Source organism: Phaseolus vulgaris, chromosome 6, assembly GCF_051622355.1.
Source record: "Phaseolus vulgaris cultivar YP4 chromosome 6, ASM5162235v1, whole genome shotgun sequence".
Lineage (NCBI taxonomy): Eukaryota > Viridiplantae > Streptophyta > Magnoliopsida > Fabales > Fabaceae > Phaseolus > Phaseolus vulgaris.
This window is the reverse complement of record NC_143503.1, coordinates 29628562-29648456: the sequence shown is the minus strand read 5'-3', so window position 1 is coordinate 29648456 and position 19895 is coordinate 29628562. Positions and strand designations below refer to the sequence as shown.

General features: G+C 33.1%; 2 protein-coding genes across 2 annotated transcripts; both read right to left on the bottom strand.

Annotated features, from left to right (window-relative positions):
- Window positions 1-5428: 5428 nt before the first annotated feature.
- On the bottom strand, window positions 5429-8307 carry LOC137831981 (acetate--CoA ligase CCL3-like). Its single transcript, XM_090303081.1, has 3 exons — window positions 8037-8307; window positions 6692-7279; window positions 5429-6435 (listed from the first exon to the last, which is right to left on the bottom strand). The coding sequence occupies exons 1-3, from the start codon at window positions 8250-8252 to the stop codon at window positions 5539-5541; spliced, it is 1701 nt and encodes a 566-aa protein (XP_090159207.1). The 5' UTR covers window positions 8253-8307; the 3' UTR covers window positions 5429-5538.
- A 2069-nt stretch (window positions 8308-10376) lies between these two features.
- LOC137831983 (cell division control protein 2 homolog) lies at window positions 10377-18445 on the bottom strand. The gene is made up of 8 exons (XM_068639920.1): window positions 18108-18445; window positions 17839-18023; window positions 17221-17341; window positions 16264-16437; window positions 15061-15224; window positions 12117-12204; window positions 11982-12035; window positions 10377-10707 (listed from the first exon to the last, which is right to left on the bottom strand). Exons 1-8 carry the CDS (start codon window positions 18114-18116, stop codon window positions 10618-10620), a joined length of 885 nt encoding a protein of 294 aa, XP_068496021.1. The 5' UTR covers window positions 18117-18445; the 3' UTR covers window positions 10377-10617.
- Between the last annotated feature and the right edge of the window lie 1450 nt (window positions 18446-19895).

Sequence of the window (19895 nt, the reverse complement as noted above, 5' to 3'; positions counted from 1 at the left end):
ACATTAATATAACCCAAATATAAAAGATATGATAGTTTGAAAATAAAATTATACATATTTATAAGTTTAATTTAAATTAAAAATTGTTTATTGATTGTAAATTAAATTTTTTATATTTTTTTATCAATAATAAACAATAAATTAAATATGGATCACTTTAGAGATGATTTAATCCTTATAGAGATTTTGACAACCCTCACAACACCAACTCTAGAACTACCCGACAAAATTGCATCACTTAACCAATCTCATACAAACCAATGGATCAAGACACTGGTAAGAGTAGAAAAATTAAGCAGAATGTGACTTAAAAGTAATCTAAGACCAAACCGGTTAGAGATCTCACATTGATTAGAAATTAAGACATTTCATTATATATAAGTGGGTGCAAATCTACCTAACCTCATGAATTGATTTTATGAAATTGAGTTAAGCTTAAAGTTTACTTCGTAATAAAATCTTGAATATTTTATAATCTTCTAACAGTTATCCTCGTTAAGAAAGAAGACAAAAAGGAGAATGAGGCAGTATAGAAAAGATAATGCAATATAAAAAGTGAAGATTTGTAATGTTGATTCTAGGGTTGTAGCTATACGCATGTGTTGATGAAGATTGAGTTTGAAGTGATTAAAAGTTAAGATGAAATTAAGAAGTAGGGTTAATATTTAATATGATAGAGGTGAGGAAGCAGAGGTATCTTGTGAAATGTAAATTATGGATTGAGTTGAGAGAAACACGTTCCTGCATGACAGGCCAATGACACACAGATCCCAGAAAGCAACAAAATAAAACTGGGATTCTCTCATCAACACTTTTGTCTTCTCACTGCCAATCACTCTACCATGTGAAGCAGGCCTATAGTTTAATCAAACAACATTATAATATGATTGTGGAAATAATAGTATAGAAACAATGACTGGTAGGGGTGTTCAAATGCCAACCCTTCACACTCCTTTACCACTCCCACTTTCCCATTAAACTATTCTTCTTCTTCTTCTTCATCTTCGCACTTCGCACTGCCTCTTCTTCATGACGCCTCCATGCGTCACTCCTCTCCCTCACCCCTCCGCTGTCATCATGCATGCCAACTGTTTGAGACTTGCAACAAGTCACCAACACATTCTGATGCACCACTTAATCAACCTCAAAGTAGCCTTCCACTACTTCAATTTCTCTCACTCTTTCTATATATAATCTCTTTATTATACCAGTCATGAGTACCCTCAATTACTCATATTGCTGAATTTTTTTTTTTATCAGCAACAATAATTAAATAAGTAATTAGAAAAGCATGTTATCAAATGAGTTTAGAGGAGGAAGAGTTGTTGACTAGGTTGAATTCAAATTTGGAATTCATAGAAGTTTGTAAGGATTTTTTTAGTGGTTAATAATGAAATTAATAAAGAGGGATATTTCACATATATACTAAACATTTCATTTTGTCACACTAAATCGGAACATTTTCACTTTGTCACACTAAATCAAGACATTTTCAGCAAGCTTGTAAAATTACAATTTGGATATATATATATATATATATATATATATATATATATATATAAACTCTTAAATATAATAAATTCAGTCCAACTTTCAAGTCTAAAAATTAAAATTAACTCAAAATATTATCTCTTAATCCATAATAGATTGATGTACTTTTTGAAGTTTTATTCAAAACTCGTCCTAACCCATCCGATTGTCATCCTTAAAAAGGAATGCGTTCAAAAACTTATTTAAAAAATTTAAATTTATTCTATTTTATCAAATTTAATGGTTAATATTAACTCATATATAGATATGGTGGTTATGATTATTGAATATTCAAATAAAATAATCTTTATTTTTGAATCATCGTATTATTAATAGATTTAACAGCTATAAAAGTTTTACTTAACAAATTTAATAAGACATGAGTATTGCCTACTAAGCGTGTGAATTATAGTAGAAAGTTTATGTATATAGGGCGTGTTTGGTTCGTCCTAATTTGCAGTTTAGAATTAGTCAGCTCCATTTTTAATAATTAATTAAGAAGAAAGAAAGGCAATAGGAAAAAGACAAAATGACTTTATATCTGATAGGGTGGGGTTCTTGCACCCTACCACCAACCACAGTGCCTACTTATTAGGCTTAGCTGTAGAATTTCATGTACCATCAACAAACACACGTACATTAATTCTCTACATTAAATCCCCCAAAAAAAATTATAACACTTATATATTTATATGTTATATATACATAATAACGTTGGTGGTGAGCACATAATCATCATCAGTCATTACAACCACATTTGACTTCTTCATCTATAGTAATTTGTAGGGTACTAGTATTATTTATGTTATAGATTAAATATGTTTTATTTTCTTTATTATAATAAAAGATTGATTTTTATTTCTGATACAAATTTTATATAATTGAGATACTTATAACATAAAAATGATTGAAATAGGTCATTATGAACAATACAAGAAAATCATGAAATATAAACTAATTTTAGAGACAAAAAATAATTAGTTTGCTATAATAACTAAATTAGATACCATTGTTGGAGATCCCACATCGACTAGAGATGAAGACAATTCATTGTATATAAGTTGGTGCAAACTTCAACCTCATGAGCTGATTTTATGAGTTTGAGTTAGTCTCTAAAATAGTCTCCAATTTAGTAACTATACCAACTAATTATTTTTTGTCTCTAAAATTGGTTTCTATTTTATGATTTTTTTTTATAATCAGACTTGATTCAATTTAAAATTTTACTTCATCCATTTATAAATTAGTTATGTGAATATCAGTTTCCAAGTATATAAAAAAAATATTTTAATCACTTTTGTACTAACTTGTACTACAGTTAGATAGTCTAAAGTTTAAAAAAAAAGAAAAGTAATTTCATGTTATAGTACAAATAAAAAAGTATATTTAATTCTTATATTATTATAATTATGTTTGATTAGTTTCCCTATAATTTAAGAACATTTGAAAGAGTTGAGGAAAGGTGGTTAGGTTAAGTTGATTTGGTGATGATGAAGATGAGGATGTTATTAGTTGATAAGAGATGCACATTGGGAGTTGCAAAATAAGATCCCTTCCATGTGGGCAATCTTAATTTTGAAGTTTTATATACACATTAACTGAAAAACAGGATTAAGCCTTTGGGTGATGATGGGTCACGTGGCACTTTTCCATGTGCTATACATGACTTCACTTGCAAGGGGCAAAGCAACATTGTTGAATCCATTGGCCCTTATTTTGGGACTCATTTAGAGATCCTATGCCACAACCCTTTAAGTGCTTTTCAAGTTCAAGAAAAAGCCACTTCTACTCTTCCTTCACACCTCTTCATGCCCTTTTGTCTTTTTTCTATTCTCACACACACAATTTAGACCTAATTAATAATACTCATTGCTGAATTTGGGTGCCCTTGTTGTTGCTGTCTGAGTTGAGTTTTGCAAGACAAGTTCAACATGGAAGATTAATAGTCAATTAGACTGAAGAAGCACGTTAGTAGCTAGGTTGTAACTTTGAGATAGAAGCTATTTTAATTATATATTAGTAGGCTAATTAAGGTATTGGATAATGAATATCAATTGGGTCACCTTAACTAAAGGCATTAATTGAAAACACATTACATCTTTTGAAGGAGAGATCTAAATTATACTGTACAAAAGTAGACAAAAAAACAAAACAAATTTCACTATTTTCTCATCAAATTTTATGAAAATTATAATTTGGAAAGAAGTGTGAGAAGGTGGGAAGGTGAGTTTGAATTTAGGAACTGGAATGGCACAATCCCAATGCATGTACTGTTTAACATGTTAGCACAGTTGTGTGTCTGGGTGCAATCTGAGCCAAACATCATAATAAATAAAGCTACAATGCCCTATTTCAGTCAGAGAGATGAACAATCATGTACTGAGAAATACAAAATCTCAACCTCTCATTAATGACAACAACTGTTTAATAATCCAACACTACTTAACCCCTTTTGCTTATACATTAGGTTTCCTTGTTTAATGTTTAAAGATTTTAAGGTATTTTTGCAGGTGCGGTAACTCGTTTAATTCACATGTTTGATGAAATAAATGCAAAATACAAAAATTAAAGACTATTTAAAATGTGAACGAATTTTATTTTATAGATGTTTTTATAGATGGGTCGGCACATGTATGTAGCAAGCAATAAGTAACCATATCTGTCTATTTTTTTTTTTTGTATTTCTTAATTGCATTCATAATAAATTTGAAACAATTTGGCACATTGTGTAGTTGCATTTAATTGTACATGTGCTTTCAACCTTCTTTAAGTTAGGGAACGCAGCCATCTTGTAATTGTAATTAAAATATAAAGAACAAGTAGTATATTTGAAAATTCACTAAAACAATAGACATTTATTTTGGATAGTTGAGGGATTAAAGTAAGTTTGTCTATGTGGGTTTTGGTCGGCATTAATTAGGGGTGTTTTTTCCTTAATCCCATCATTCTTCTTCTTGCACCCCATATTTTTCGAAATTTTGAAATAGTCCTTTGTAGGTGGGATTGTAGAGGTTGTTGTAGTAAAGATTGAGCTCGGCAGAGGTACGAGGGAGTTATTAGTGTGTTGAAAATGCAGAGGAGAGGGAGGGAGGCACTGCTGTGCTATGATATTTAAAAGCTGTCAGGGTTACTTTCGTCATTTCAGGTTTTTATGGGTACAATAATAACAATGATGGGGTGCAGGAAGAAACCCCCACTGTTAGTGGGTTCAATTTGAAGACAAATGCTTCCTATATCCAATCATTTTCAACCTCCATCCAACATATTTTTTTAATTTCCAAAAATTTCTTTATTTCGGAAATAAAAATTCGAAATTGAAAATAATATATTCTGGAAAAATAAATCCAGAAGAGATTATTGAGTTTCGAAAATAAAAATCTGAAAATAAAAATAAAAATTCTATTCTGGACAAAAAAAAATCTGAAATTAAAATAATACATTTCAGAAAAAAAAATCTAAAAGAGAGATTATTATATTCTGAACATAAAAATCTAGAAACAAAAATGAAAAATTCATAGAAAATCCATAATAAAAAAATTCGTTCCAGACAAAAAATATCTAGAACAAATATTCCGGAAAGGGGAATCAGAAGGTATTTTTATATGCATCTATTTTTTTTAAGAAAATTTTCGTCTTTTCGCTGGAATCGGATGCTGTGCAGGAAGCAATTGCCCAATTTGAAATGACACAACCTTTATTGGGCTCAACTCGTTTAGCTGAAAATCCGTTTTGAAATTTATGATTGAAATTCATTTTATTTGGTTAAAAGAGCTCTGGTTTATTTATGTGGAGTTTGTGAATCTGTTATTGGTTAATCTAATGAAAAGTTTGAATCTTGTATTTTTCTTTTTAATACCAAAAATGTTAATGAAATAAATAGAAGGCAGTGGTCACTATTATTGAAAGTTTTTTTGTAGTTATAAATAAGCAACAGTAAAAGTAAAAGCAATCCTAGGCAGGCACAGGTGAGAGAGGAAGAAGCAGAAGCAGAAGCATTCTGTGAGATGGTTACAACTTGCTCTTCCTTACAGGCCCCATCTCCTTAGCCTTTGCCCTCAGCAACGCCTTCTGTGTCTTCCCAGTAGCTGTCTTTGGCAATGGTCCAAACACAACTGATTTTGGAACCCAATAAGCAGGCATGTGTGACCTACAGAACTTAACTATGTCTTCAACCAAACCTTGCTCATTGCTACCATCCATGCCTGCTTTCAGTGTCACAAACGCACAAGGTGACTCTCCCCACTTCTCATCTGGCCTTGCCACCACTGCTGCCTCTAGTATGGAAGGATGAGAGAACAGAACATTCTCTATTTCAACACTGCTTATGTTTTCACCACCCGAGATTATAATGTCCTTTGACCTGTCTTTTATTTCTATGTATCCATCTTTATGCTTCACACCCAGATCCCCAGAATGAAACCATCCATTTGCAAAGGCCTCCTTATTGGCTTTGGGGTTCTTCAGATACCCTTTCATCACAGCATTGCCCCTCATCATAATCTCACCTACACTGGCACCATCAGCAGGAACAGGTTGCATGGTTTTTGGGTTCATAACTTCTAGGCCTTCCAAGGCTATGTACCGCACCCCCTGCCTTGCACTGAGCTGGGCTAGCTGTTCAACAGGAAGTGATTCCCACTCTGGCTTCCGAGCACATATGGTGGAGGGGCCATAGGTTTCTGAGAGACCGTATGTGTGAGTCACACGAAATCCTCTTTGAGACATTTCAGCAATCATAGATGGAGGAGGAGGAGCACCAGCTGTATTCACCTCTACAACATGGGGTAGAGGAAGGATGACTTCTTCAGGCGAGGCATTCACTATTGAGTTAAGAACCACTGGTGCTGCACAAAAATGAGTCACTTTGTACTTCCCAATGGCTGCATATATTGCCTTAGCTGTTACCTGTGTTAATGCCAAGACAGTGGTGAGTGAGTGGGGATGCATGTTAAACAAAAAAGAAACAGAGTAGAATAAACAGCAAAATCATAATTGATGTAGAAGAGCTCTAGAATCCTGATTTTGTCCTAAATGTGCCTTGAAACCGAGTTTGAAATGGAGTCTGAGAGAGTCGCTTTTGTAAAGTTAGTTTGCAAATGCAATTCATTTAAACTAAAGTTTGCAAACTTTAACACAACAAAATCACCTCAAATAAATTTACCTGTCTCATACAGATGTTAGTCCCACAAAGAGCAGCAAGTGTCCAAGGATAGCACCAGCCATTGCAATGAAACATGGGAAGTGTCCACAGATACACAGCACCTTCACTCATTCCCCAGTTAAGAGCTGCACTCAGAGACATGAGATAGGCCCCTCGGTGGTGTAACACCACACCCTTAGGACTAGCAGTGGTACCAGACGTGTAACCCACAGCAATGCTTTGCCACTCATCCTGAGGAGGCTTCCACTTGAATTCAGGGTCCCCACCTTCCAGAAATGTCTCATACTCAACGGCTCCTCTGGATACACAGTGTCTCAGAACCTTGGGGTGGCAGTTTTCGTCACCAATGACAACTAAAAGGGGAGGCTTAAAGCTTTCGCTGTTCTCAGACCAGATTTTCAAGGATTCTTCTGCCACGGAAAAGAACTCTTGGTCCACGATCACTGCTGCTGTCGATGAATGAGCAAGAAGAAAAGCTATTGCTGGAGCGTTTAGACGAATGTTAACTGCGTTCAACACAGCTCCTGCCATTGGAATTCCAAAATGAGCTTCATAGAAGGCTGGAATGTTGGGTGCAATAACAGCTACCTGATGCCACCATTACATTACAACTCAACACACTTTAATGCAACAAAAAACAACAACATAAAATTCATATACAGGCTGCAACACAATCATCATGTTCTTAGGTACTACTTTTTAGGGGAGAGACATTGGAGGGATTCATACCAATAAACCATGAGTTAGTCATTCAAGAGACCATGACCCATCTCCAATCTAAGGTTGTGTTTGTAAATCTTTTATATATTACTCAATTTTCTGAGACTTTCATCTCATATTCATATTAATAAGAGTCTCTCCTCAAGTGATGTGGTTTTTACCATAGGTTTTACTACAACGGGACATGCTTGTCCCCATCTAGTGATTACCAAGATAAACCATCTCAACACACTTTTCCTGATCCTAACTGCGGCTGAGGTTTACCACAATAGAAAATGTTTGTCCCTGTCTACAACTCCAATGAACGTGAGGAGATCATAATATCACCTTCAACAAAAAAATCTTAAGACTTTGTGTTTTGGGCTGTAAATAACCCAACAGATGTTATTCCTTTCATCCATTAAAAAAATGTATGCAATTTAAATTAACTAGTGTTCTTAATTTTAGAAGAAACGAGACTATATTCATGAATGAAGAAGCTAATGTTCCTATCTGAAGTTATGGTTAGGTTAATCAGGTGTCTGAATTATTATTTATTTTGAATATTTGGTTGTGATTATAGAAGAGAGAGAACAGCAACATTAACATGAAGACAGTAAAAGAATAAGAGGTAGAAGAGAAGTACGGTGTTGGCGAGGCCGATGGAATGGTTAGAGAGAGCCGAGGCTAATTGACGGCAACGCTGGTAAGTCTGGAGCCACGTGTAGTGTCGTGATCCGTGGACGATGGATCTTCTGGTGGGGTGCACCAATGCTGCTCTTTCCAAGAACCACAGTGGGGTCAAAGCAGTGTGGTTGGCTTCGTTCTTGGGTAAATCGTCTATGTCGCGCTCCACACCCATTTGCTGCACCTTTCTCTCAACGAATCAAACTGAATCAATGTCCAAGGAGACTCAGAATATAACCGAAAAAACAGAAAAACACATCAAAACACTAACCTTAATGGATGTACGAATCACCTACCTTGTACCCACCCAAATTCAGCGACAAATTTACAGAAGATTTATGTATTTTGGTTACGTTTGTATTCATGCAGTTGGGTTTCTATTTATAGATCATCTCATGTATTGTCAGTGAAAAGATTTAATCTTTCAAATACACACGCATTTTGTATCTCTCCGTGAAATTTCATGACTCTTGATGAAGATATATGTCTCTAAATAATCACAACTATTCATTACACACTCGACGGGTCTTGATAATCCAATGGTTCTTAAATATTATTATGGGAGTGTGGTCGTAATTTGACAATTCCATTTTTGCTTTGCTTTCCTTCTTTCAATTTGGACCTTTGATAAGTAACGGACAGATTTATTTCACAGAATTAGGATGTGTTTGTTTGTGTGTTTCTTCGCAGTTTTCACCTCCATTGTGTAATCCAATGCCCACTCTTCTGGTTTCGCTTTCGTTTTTGCGTTCTCTTCTCAAAACCAATCCAAAACTCACAACTCGATGTTACCAATAACGTATCATATACTCCAGTAAACTTTCTTCAAATTTGCTTTTACTACATCGTTACATTTACATGCATATGATGCATTGTTCCTTCTTTCCATTTCAACAACTTCCTCGGTTTTCTGATTGCATAAACTTTTTGGCAACTTTTTCAGTGAAATCTTTATTCTATAAAGCAACTCCAACCCCATCTGCTTGGATTGAGCCTTTAAAATATACAACGTAGCTTGTTAGAACCATGCATTAGATGAAGCTGACATGGAAGTGAAAGTTGCTTAAAAATAATTAAGAGTTCTTAGTACTAACGAAATAAAGACCATATTTTTTCTAGCAAAAGCTATTATCAAAACAGCCAGAAAATAACGAAATAGATAAAGGAGAGGAAGAGTAATAGCATAAAAGTGATATTAGAAAACATGCATGGCCCATGCAGAGGAGAAGGGAAGGGTCACTCACAGTGAAGAAGGGAGGGGGAAGGAGAAGGGAAAGACAGGTGCTCCTCTCTGTTTCTTGGCATACCATTCACTGTGACTAAACAGGTCTTTGCTGAATTGAGTTTTTAAAGTGTAGATTTAATTGAAAAAAGTATATAAATTTGTTTTCATAATAAATGCTTTAAAATTCATAATATCACAGCTATTACTTCCCAACAAATCAGAAATTAATTTTAATTCCACCTCAATTAAGTGAGTGCAAGAAAAAAATATTTCTACATGTATTTGATTCATCTTTATATGTATAACAGCAATTTTCACTAATAAATCATTTCATTTTTGTTAAATATCCATATTAAATTAGCATTTAGTTATAAGAAATTAATTTTCTATAATTAAAAGTTAAAGTGCTTATAAAAAATTTGTAAAAGTTTAAGTTGTTTAAACTAAAACTAGCTTTGAAGCAAAATTTGAAAAGTACAATTTAACTTATGGTAGGATTTAAGTGAACTGGAACTAATCTAAATGAATTTTCTAATAAAATGATCCAATTCCTAACTAAATTACAAAGGTGGGGGTCGAGAACTTTATAGTTTTCAATTGTCAAAGTAATATTTAAACTCAAAGTTCATTTACTTTAATTTATTTAAGAGAAATGTCTACAGTTTATTTTGAGCTATTTGATATATTCCTTTTTATTATCCATTATAAAATGAAATCCCATGTTGGTCTTACTATAAGCAAAATGAAATTAGATTTAGTAATACTGAAATCAAAAGACATGTATTACTACATTATTTGGACTCAATTTATTACTTTACATAGTTGCAAGAGCTTTCCATAAAAACTCGTCTTGATATAGATATTAACATTAAATAATTAAGCTTGGAAAAGTTAATCTTTGAAAGATATTTCATATATTTTCCGGACGCAAATAAGTTTCATTATATAAGTTAACGGGTTGGTAAAACAAACTACTTTTTTTCAATCAATAAGTGACTTCTTGGCATCATGAAAGAATGTAGTTACGCGCTTCTTCTGCATTAAGCAAGCAGAACTATCACAGGTCAGGCAAACTGAAAACATAACTTTTGCATTGCATTGAGACTGGACAAAGGGGAAAAGAAAAAGCAATATGATCACACTCAAGTTGAATCTGAAATATTCTGTAGGACAAAAAATGGAAATATGACCCAGTCCCAACTCCCAAGTTTCCTGAATAAAATAGCAAAAGACAGCACGCATTTCTCGCATAGTCAAAACCCATAAATTCTGCACAAAATATTACTATAAACACGTTTTCCATGAAGATATGGAATCAGGGTACAAATTTAATGTCTTTGAAGTATTCATGCTCCACAGCGATCCTGGCGGTAATTCTTTTGCTGGGATCCAAGCATAGCATACTCTGGAATACAATAAACATTTTTTTATCAGAGAATACAATAAGGCGATGGTTCATACGATAAAGCGTCACAGGAAATCACATATTAGAAATACCCCGGACCCAAAAAGGATGATAGTATCTAAAATGCATGAATGGATTGCTATAGAGGATTGAGGAAAACTTATTAGAGGACAAACGTCATGAAATCTTTCATTCCATTATTACATGATAAATCAAATACTGGAATGCGTTTCTTAATAATAATAATAATCTCACCACACAGCTGGTGCCTAATAAACCAACCATGGAGCTAGATATGTTCAAAAGGCAAACAAGAGCCTCAACGGTCATTTACTAGCATCTCCCTTTAAGATTAACGAGAAAAACAAAGATAAATCTCTCTTCTTCCCCTCTGCTTTCAACTCAATTTATATTGTCATATATTACCGAAGGGAATGCTGGGAAACAAGTATAGAAGGATTTCAACAGTAAAGTGTTTTGTAAGAAAATGAAAATTATAGGAGGAATCAAGTTACTCAAAGAAAAACTTATATGAAAGTTATTCCCCATCCTTACCCTTCATTTTCTATTAATCTAATATAACCATTAAAATGAATTACTTATTAAAACCGATAGACTAAGAAAAATAATAATAAGGATGAATAGTAACTCTCTTAAAGTAACTTGATTCCTCTTCATTACAAAATTTTAGATAGAAATTCCTGTTGATTGCACAAAATCAAATGGCTGGAAGTGTTGACCCTTGCACCAGTTAGTAATGGGATTTGACCAATGGAACTACTGAAAACACTTACAAATTAAGGGTCTTATTAGATAGATAGTAATAACTAGGAAATATAATACACTAAAATCGCCAAATACACATTAGAACTACCAAATACCTTGACTTCTAAGCTACATACAATCAGGTGTGACAGGATACTACTATCGAATACTTACTCGTTTACTATTTCTTCTGGATTGATTTCTCATCTTGTTTTTTTTTTTAACAGAACCGAAAGTACTCTCCTAATTAGTAAGGAAAAACACATAAATTTATTTCATTCTGTCCTAGATTACTTTTTTTATGGATATATTAGAGGCATTGAACCCAAGTATATTCTGTACTTGGGAGAAGGAGTATAAGAAAATCTAGTGGAGAATTGAACCTCTTGATAACATCGCCACAATCCAGCCTTAGACACCGAGGCTGGTGGCGGTTGAACTATATACTTATTTGCACTATTTTTAATAATGCCATGAAAAAAGAATACTATATCACATCTTGTACTTACAGAAAGAAGATTAAGACCAGCTGCATCCAGATTTGGAACCACAGTTGCTAAGTCCTGCAAAGTAAAAGATAAAGCTAAATTCTTACTGGATGAAGAACAAAGCAATTAATCCAGGTTCAAGACAGCCACAATTACCTTAGGTGGCCATTTGGGAAATGTTGATTTAAAATCCGGTAATGCAGTAACTCCAGGCCATGTTTCTTCATTTGGTGTACCCAAGATTCTTCATATAAGGACAATATGTACATACATATTAGTACATATATAGATATATGAAGCTTTGATTACTCATTTGGGGGAATTGGAAGCAAATATTTATTTGACTATGTTTGCCATTTCTCAAATCTATTAACAGGTTTTGATACTATGATGAAAAGTTTTTAATTCAAAAATACTTAGTTTGCTAAATTAAAAAAATTCACAGATTAATTATCCTTTTAGGATAAAGACTAAATAAAGACGGGAGACTTTATACGGGTATCACAAATTTCTAATATTTCCTGAAACACTTCCTTCAACTGCAGGAACCAAAACAGGAAAGGTCTCTCTTCTTCTCCATGTCCATCAGCTCAAATGCAATATAATCATAGTCACTCCAATCAATAAAAAATTGCTTTTATTTAACTTCTTTTTCAAAATCAAATTAAGAAAAGTTGGTCAGGCATAATATTTGAAAAAAAAAATGCTTCCATATAAGGAAAACTATTTGTTTTTTCACTGTTTCTTGTACAAACGTTGAAAACAAGAAACAAGTGAAAAACAAAATGATAATTTTGTATTTAGTTGTAAAACAGAGAATGACAACAGTACATGTCTCCTTAAACCAAACAAACCTTAGGGTCTTTCACTCACCTATACCAAAGTTACTATTAATTATTGAATATTCAGAATTAAGTCTTCCCAGATTAACCGTGGATCCTTGCAACAATTAAACATCAACTTTGCTACTTTTTTTCTCACTCTTTTCATCGATTGGTCTATCCTAGGTGGCTCATGTTTGGTCTGATAGACACAAGCATCTGCAGCAGTAACATCAAATATTTGTGTGGTTTATGACCCATAATGGCAGTATAGGAAACCAGTGTTACTTCATAAAATAACTTAGCTCATAGTATTTTCACGTTTATGTACATGAAATACTTGGCTAGCTTTGGCTTTGAATTAAAAAAAAAATCAATGAATTGAAAATTTAAAGAAAGCATTAACATGAACATAGTGCAGAATAGAAATGAACATTTTGATAATTCAAACCTAACATTGCAATACAAGCAAACTGCAAAGACTATGTCCTGGAAATGTGGAGAAACTGTAAACTATCCACAGTCAAATGGAGACCAGACAAATATATTATAAGTAATTAGTAAAGTTCTTATGATCTTATGTTATTGATATTGTTATAAATACGGAAATAAAGATTCTATCTTTACAATTACAGATATCAAGATCATATCTATATAATTACAGCTATCAAGAACATATTTGAATTATTAGTAACATTTATTATTTATCACCCAAACCATGATTTTAAATACCTAGCTATAACGCCACTATAGCAATGTAGCGGTGAGGAACAGCCCTACCAGATACTGGGGCTGGTTTGGTATTGCAGGCATAACAGACCAAATAGCGGCTGAATAGTGACTGCAACAGCCTCTATGGAAGCGCTTTGTTGATCATATACAGCTATTATATTTTTATTATTATTTTTTAGTTGATCATATTATATATTGTGTTTTGATAGGAACCAGGGTATCAAAGAAAAGAAATAGCTAAGTTGGTACTAGTATGTATCACAGATAAGTTCCTCTATAAAATGGAATTACAGAAATCGAACAGAGGAACAGTAAATGACTATGTATGGATTACAAATATAGAATAACAACAAAGCAAGTAAATACAACAAACACCAGGATGATGACAAGCCAGTCTCTCCTCAAAATTACCACCCAAAACCTCAGAATAGTTCCTCCTTTCATTTGGGTACCGTCCCTCCTTATACACTCATTTTCTCTCTCTTCCTTTTGGCCCCACCACTGCCCTCTCATATCACCCTCCCCGCTCTTTTGGCGTGCCACAACCTAACATGTTTTTAAATTTTTTTCTAGTTTTAATATTATTATAATTTTACTATTATTATAATTTTTAATATTATTATTTTATATAATATGTTTTACTTAAACAAAAAAAGCTATCGGACTCAAACTTCCCAACAATCCAAATAGCAAGAGGGGGGAGGGCGGGGGGAACTAATATGACCCAACCCACTAATAATATGTAGCTTATGCCGCCCCTATCAATGAAAGGTACAAGAGAACCAAATGGGAGCATTGTGAGGTTGCTGAGGCTGTCCAGGCCAAAACAGAGGAAAATGTTAATACCCAAAACAGATCTGAGAAAAACAACACTAGCAGAGATCTGGTCATGCACTAGAAGTATAACTGAAGTTCGAACGTTAACACCAAAAACAGACTTAAGCTTACAAGAGAGAACCAGTGAACCACAAAATCGTGCCCTGGGTCCATTCTACATAAATCGTGACCCAAAAACAAAGAAATCTGGTGCCATTTCTAGTTTTTTCCTAATATCCAACTGGGCTCTCCGAATCAACTCTAAACCGTAGTAATTAAATATCAAAAAAGAGACACGACATCCTTTTTTTGTTACCTTATACTAGTTTATTTATAGATTATAGAATTTTGGGGAGGGTAGAGCTTTAAGATTCAGAGAAAGTAAAGAGAAGGGGAGTCAAACAGGCAGAAGAGAAAGACTGATACCACGCAATAAATTTGTTCAATAATTCAATAACTACCAAAACTGAAAACAAATATTCAAAGGGTCAAAACTGAAGACTAACTTTTCAAGGATTCAAACTGTCACCAACACATCAAAAAACATTTAAATTTCACATATAAACAACAATACGTATGAGTGCACATTTCAATGCATGTGTAAACTTTCCCCTCCTCCAAATAGATGTACCAAACAGTATTAAGATTCTTCAATCAAATCCAATATAAATACATAAAAATGTGCCAGTTTAAAAGGTCTAGAGACAAATTTGAGACTGCTGGATAATCACCTGAATATTTTAAATAATTCATCAATCTCAGAGTCCCCAGGGAACAGAGGTCGTCGGTTTACCATTTCTGCAAATATACATCCCACTGACCAAACATCAACTGGGGTAGAATAATGACGAGACCCAAGCAATATTTCTGGAGCTCTGTACCATAATGTCACCACCTACAAACAATTATAAAAACTATAGATACAGTTTGGGAATAAATATGATTTATTCTAAAGCTCGTAAAATGGACTACTGCAATAATACCTTTCCACAAAATTGATTCATACACATAATCTTCTATTAAATAATTTTAATTAAAAAATAAAATAAATACATTAGTATTCAATTAAGAAAAGTTTAGGGGACGGGTCAAGGCATGACACAAAAACTTTGGCTGGAATCGAACTGAGTCCTTTCAGGTGAAGCAGTTTGATTCTACCCATTGAGAAAACCCTCAATGGATAATTATATAATGTTGCTGGTATATTAAAAGAGTAAACAAAAAACAGAGAGCAATCACACTAACATTCTTGATTACTTATTATAGTGAAAATTGTTATATATACAAGTTCAATGTATGGAAATTATCAAATTAACATAAAGTGAACAGAAGCATTCTATGAATACCAATTTAGTGGATTGTTTGAAAGTGACCAATGATCTTTCAGGATAGCAAAAAAGCTACCATTGACAGATGAACTTTCAGTATTCTCAAAGACAAGCAATTTACAAAATGCTAAATTTCAAAAATTGAGGAAAATCAAATTTATGTAGAGAATCATCCCATGGTTATATTCAAGTAAGGTCTCAAAAGAACCATTCAATTAAAAAATATATTAAAGGAAAGAAAAACAATAACAGTCTTATTCCCACTAAATGGGGTCAACTACATGGATTACTGACCACCCTTGTACACAATCTTGCATAATATATAGTAGACAACACAAACAACATCAACCCCCAGTAACACAACAAGGCTGAAATATTGATTTTTAGCTCAGGAGCAGAAATATCAAACTACCAAATATAGTCTTGAAGATAAGTCATGTAGCTTTAGCATTACAAGGAAATAAGATTTCCAACAACGTTCAGAGTTCCAAAAGATGCAACTTTAGAACACGGTATATGGTCATGTTATTTTCTCATGCGAAACCCATTCATTTAATTTTTTATTATCTCCATGGCTGACAAGAAGCACAAAGGTAGCACACAAACCTCATGAGTAAATGTCCTGACAGGAATGCCAAATGCCCTAGCCAATCCAAAATCAGCAAGCTTTAAGGAATTTGTACGGCGATCTATCAACAAATTCTGTGGTTTCAAGTCTCGATGAAGAACTCTGTGTGAATGGCAGTAAGCAATGCCACAGAGAATTTGATAAAGGAACATCTACAGAAACGATCATTAAAGAATTCAAATTCCAAATCCAAACTGGTATTTTCACCAAAATTAGCATCACCTAATAGAATCCATGACAAAATAGATTTTACATTTTCGGTGGATGTTAAGTTGGAAACATTTAACCATAATCTAACCTACAAACAATGAAAAGGGAAGGTAATGGGAACATCATACATGGCATCTTAACTGAATAAATAATCACAATAGGATAATAGGCAGGCTGTCAGACAGACAACAAGGAAGCCAAAACCAATGAAATACATGATAGCTGCATCTCAGCACAGAATCTTAATTTCCAAGCAGAATTAACCTGAACCAACACAGTAAAGCTTTCTTTAAACCAACTACTCAAGATAACATTATAATTTTGAGCAACTAGTTAGTGGACAGGTCCAACCAAAATCCTAAAGGAAAAACTTAATCAACTGAACATTCATTTTCTGAAATAGGAAACTTTGAAGGACAACATCATACCAATCAAGTAATGAAAGATATTCTACAAAACTCTTCCACTCATCACAAAAACTATTAGACTCACAATATGTATATATCTGCATTTGATTTGAAAAGCTCAAATTAAGTAGCCAACCACAAGGTTATTGATCATCAATAACCCTCATATTGTCTTCATTTGGTTTAGGAAGGGCAAGCCAGATAATAAGAAACCCATATATGTGCTTGCCAGATTAGATCCCTTGCTAACTCTCACAATTATAACTCAAGTTACCGAAATATATAATCCGAGAAAAGAAAACCACATGTGCCACTCACTTTTACTTGCCGTGGATCTTTCACAAACTCTGGAGATGAATCCATGTGCTTCTTTAGATCCAAGTCCAGATACTCAAAAACCAGATACAATCGCTTCTCACTGTGCACTACATCCTGCAACCTGTCATCCACGCAACCACAGAGCACAACTCAATAACGAAATGACTAAAAGGAAGAATGAGATTAAGAATAGCACATAACACAGCAACATTAAAATAGACGTTTTTCAGAGCTGCCAGGACACACAAAGCTGTACAAACATTGTTGGAATTGAGCTAGACCAAAAGCAGGAGTAAAAATTAAAATGTTGACAAGATTGTAAAAATTAAACACCACAACCAGTTCACCTAACATAAACAACAACTGAATGGAACTAAAGTATCAAAAACGGGTTATCAATTGTTCAACTAATCCAAACCCTACACAGTACACCTCCAAGCAACAAAATGAAAGCACCTCCTTCACTGATTACCCTTCAGAAGCTAAAAACTCCGAGGCAAAGCAGAAACAAAAATTAACAACAAATAGCACGCGGCAACAGCACTATAAACCCTCCAATTCGAGCATCGATAAGGAGACATTGCATTGGAACAAAAAAGCAAAGGAAACGACGAATACCTAACAATGTTCCTATGCTGCATCTCTTTGAGGAGCGAAATCTCGCGAATGGCGGTGCTGGGAACCCCCTCGTCCTCCTGCTCGAGGCGAATCTTCTTGAGGGCGATGGTCTCATTGGTGACGCGGTCGCGAGCCTTGTAAACGACGCCGTATGTACCCTCGCCTATCTTCTCCACCTTCTCGTACTGCAAAATGAAAACCGAAATTAACGCAACAATTGTGAGCGGAAAGTGAAGAATGGAAAATCGATGCATTGCTTAACCCCAAACCTGTTCCATGGAAGATCTGAGAAGAAACAAGGGTGGAGCGGTTTGCAGTCACTCTCTCACGCACACTCCACTCTTGTCACTTCTTCTCTTTCTCTCTCTCTCTCTCTCCCCTTTCACTCTTCTCAACTCCTTCTTTTCTTTCCTCCCCTACCCTTTTCCCTCTTTTTTTTGTTTAATGTTTTTCTTTAATTATCATAATATTGTTTAAGAGATTTATAATATTTTATTATTCTTTAAACAAAGAATCAAACATAACAAAACTATATTACATATACTATAATAATATATTCTAATTTTATTGAAAATGACAAGTCACAATTATGACAACCTCTTCATCCATTGGTCTCTTTTTTTTCTCTTGTTATTCACAGACCTTTTGTTTACGTTGAGATATAAATTTCCCACAAATTCTTGAATTTTCGTATTCTATTAAATTCATCCAAATAAGCCTTCTTTTTCTCCCCTAACCAAACCCAACACTACAAAATAAAGGTTATATAACATTTCTACAAGGTACTTTCAGATTTATTGACTTACCTGGTTTTTTAGTGTTTTTTATTATTGTATTTTATCTTTTGTCACTTGTGTTCAATTTTCAGAGGTTTTTACCTTAACAAGGTACTTCTTGAAGAAAATAGAAAAAATCTAACATCTTATATTGGAATACTCTTCTATTAGAACGTTATTATTTTATTATTATTGTGATTTTATAAAAAAAAATCATGGATTTCTGTTATAATGATGATAGTAAAATTTATGATGATTTTTTTATTACTTTATAATAATTTTCCTTGAATATATATTATAGTAGCTGGTAAAAAGGTAAACACTATCGCAAATATATGTTTATATTTTTATTATATAATCAAATATCAGTTGGCAAAATAAAAATAATAATTATGATATAAAATTATAACAAATATATATATATATATATATAACAGTTATAAATAGCGATATCATTATTATATTTTAATGTAGTTTAAGTCAGTATATCGATCACTGATCAATCGTCACTATTATTTTACCATTCAAATTTGGTAAAAAAAATTATAAAGTATTCCCTGTCAATCTTCTTTTTACAATCATATAAAAAAATTGTTTGAACCACTAATATTCATGTATTTGTGAAACGAAACCCAATTTGATCAATCCCACTATAAATATTCATTCATCCTATACTGTTTTTTTTTCTTTAAAAATGATTAATTGGAAAGATAAAAAAAATAGTCATTAGCATCTTTTATTTATTTTTTACTCAGTTTTTATGGAAGTGTAAATAAAATAATTTTTTTTACCGATGCTATTTTTTTTTCTAATTAAGCAATTTTTCCTTGTCAAATTTATTTTCGTGCTTTTCATACATTTTTTTCTAATATTCAGAATTTCAACTATAAATTATGCGTATACATACTTTATTTTCACTGTCTCTTTGAAAAAAATCAATTGCCAACATACTTCCGACACAAGACATAGTCAAACACAAATCTATCAGTCTTTTTCTTTCTTTATTTTTTTTTCTAAGGTGAATTTTTCACCTCTTTTTCATTTTCCCTGAATAATTTGTTTGTATAATATTTAAAATTGAAAGTTTGTTTATCGAATTTCTACAACTTTTACATGTGACAAACAAAAATTTAAAGGAAACATTTTGTATAAAAAGAAACCTATTACTCAATTTCAGAAGAAGATTCCACTTATTGAATCTCAAACCTAGTGTGACCATCGTGTTTGGAACTTTTATTAATTATTATACCAAACAAAACTTGTACTAATAGGGAAATAGTA

Bases quoted from the DNA above. Each gene is read 5' to 3' on its own strand.
- LOC137831981 (XM_090303081.1), bottom strand. From the start codon at position 8,252: ATGGGTGTGGAGCGCGACATAGACGATTTACCCAAGAACGAAGCCAAC. The intron at 7,280-8,036 runs GTACTTCTCTTC...TGGTGGCATCAG, and splicing joins CCATCGGCCTCGCCAACACC to GTAGCTGTTATTGCACCCAA. The intron at 6,436-6,691 runs GTAAATTTATTT...GCATTAACACAG, and splicing joins CTAACATCTGTATGAGACAG to GTAACAGCTAAGGCAATATA.
- LOC137831983 (XM_068639920.1), bottom strand. The intron at 16,438-17,220 runs GTGAGTGGCACA...TCGTTTCTGTAG, and splicing joins AAGATCCACGGCAAGTAAAA to ATGTTCCTTTATCAAATTCT. The intron at 12,205-15,060 runs GTGATTATCCAG...CCTTATATGAAG, and splicing joins GAATTATTTAAAATATTCAG to AATCTTGGGTACACCAAATG.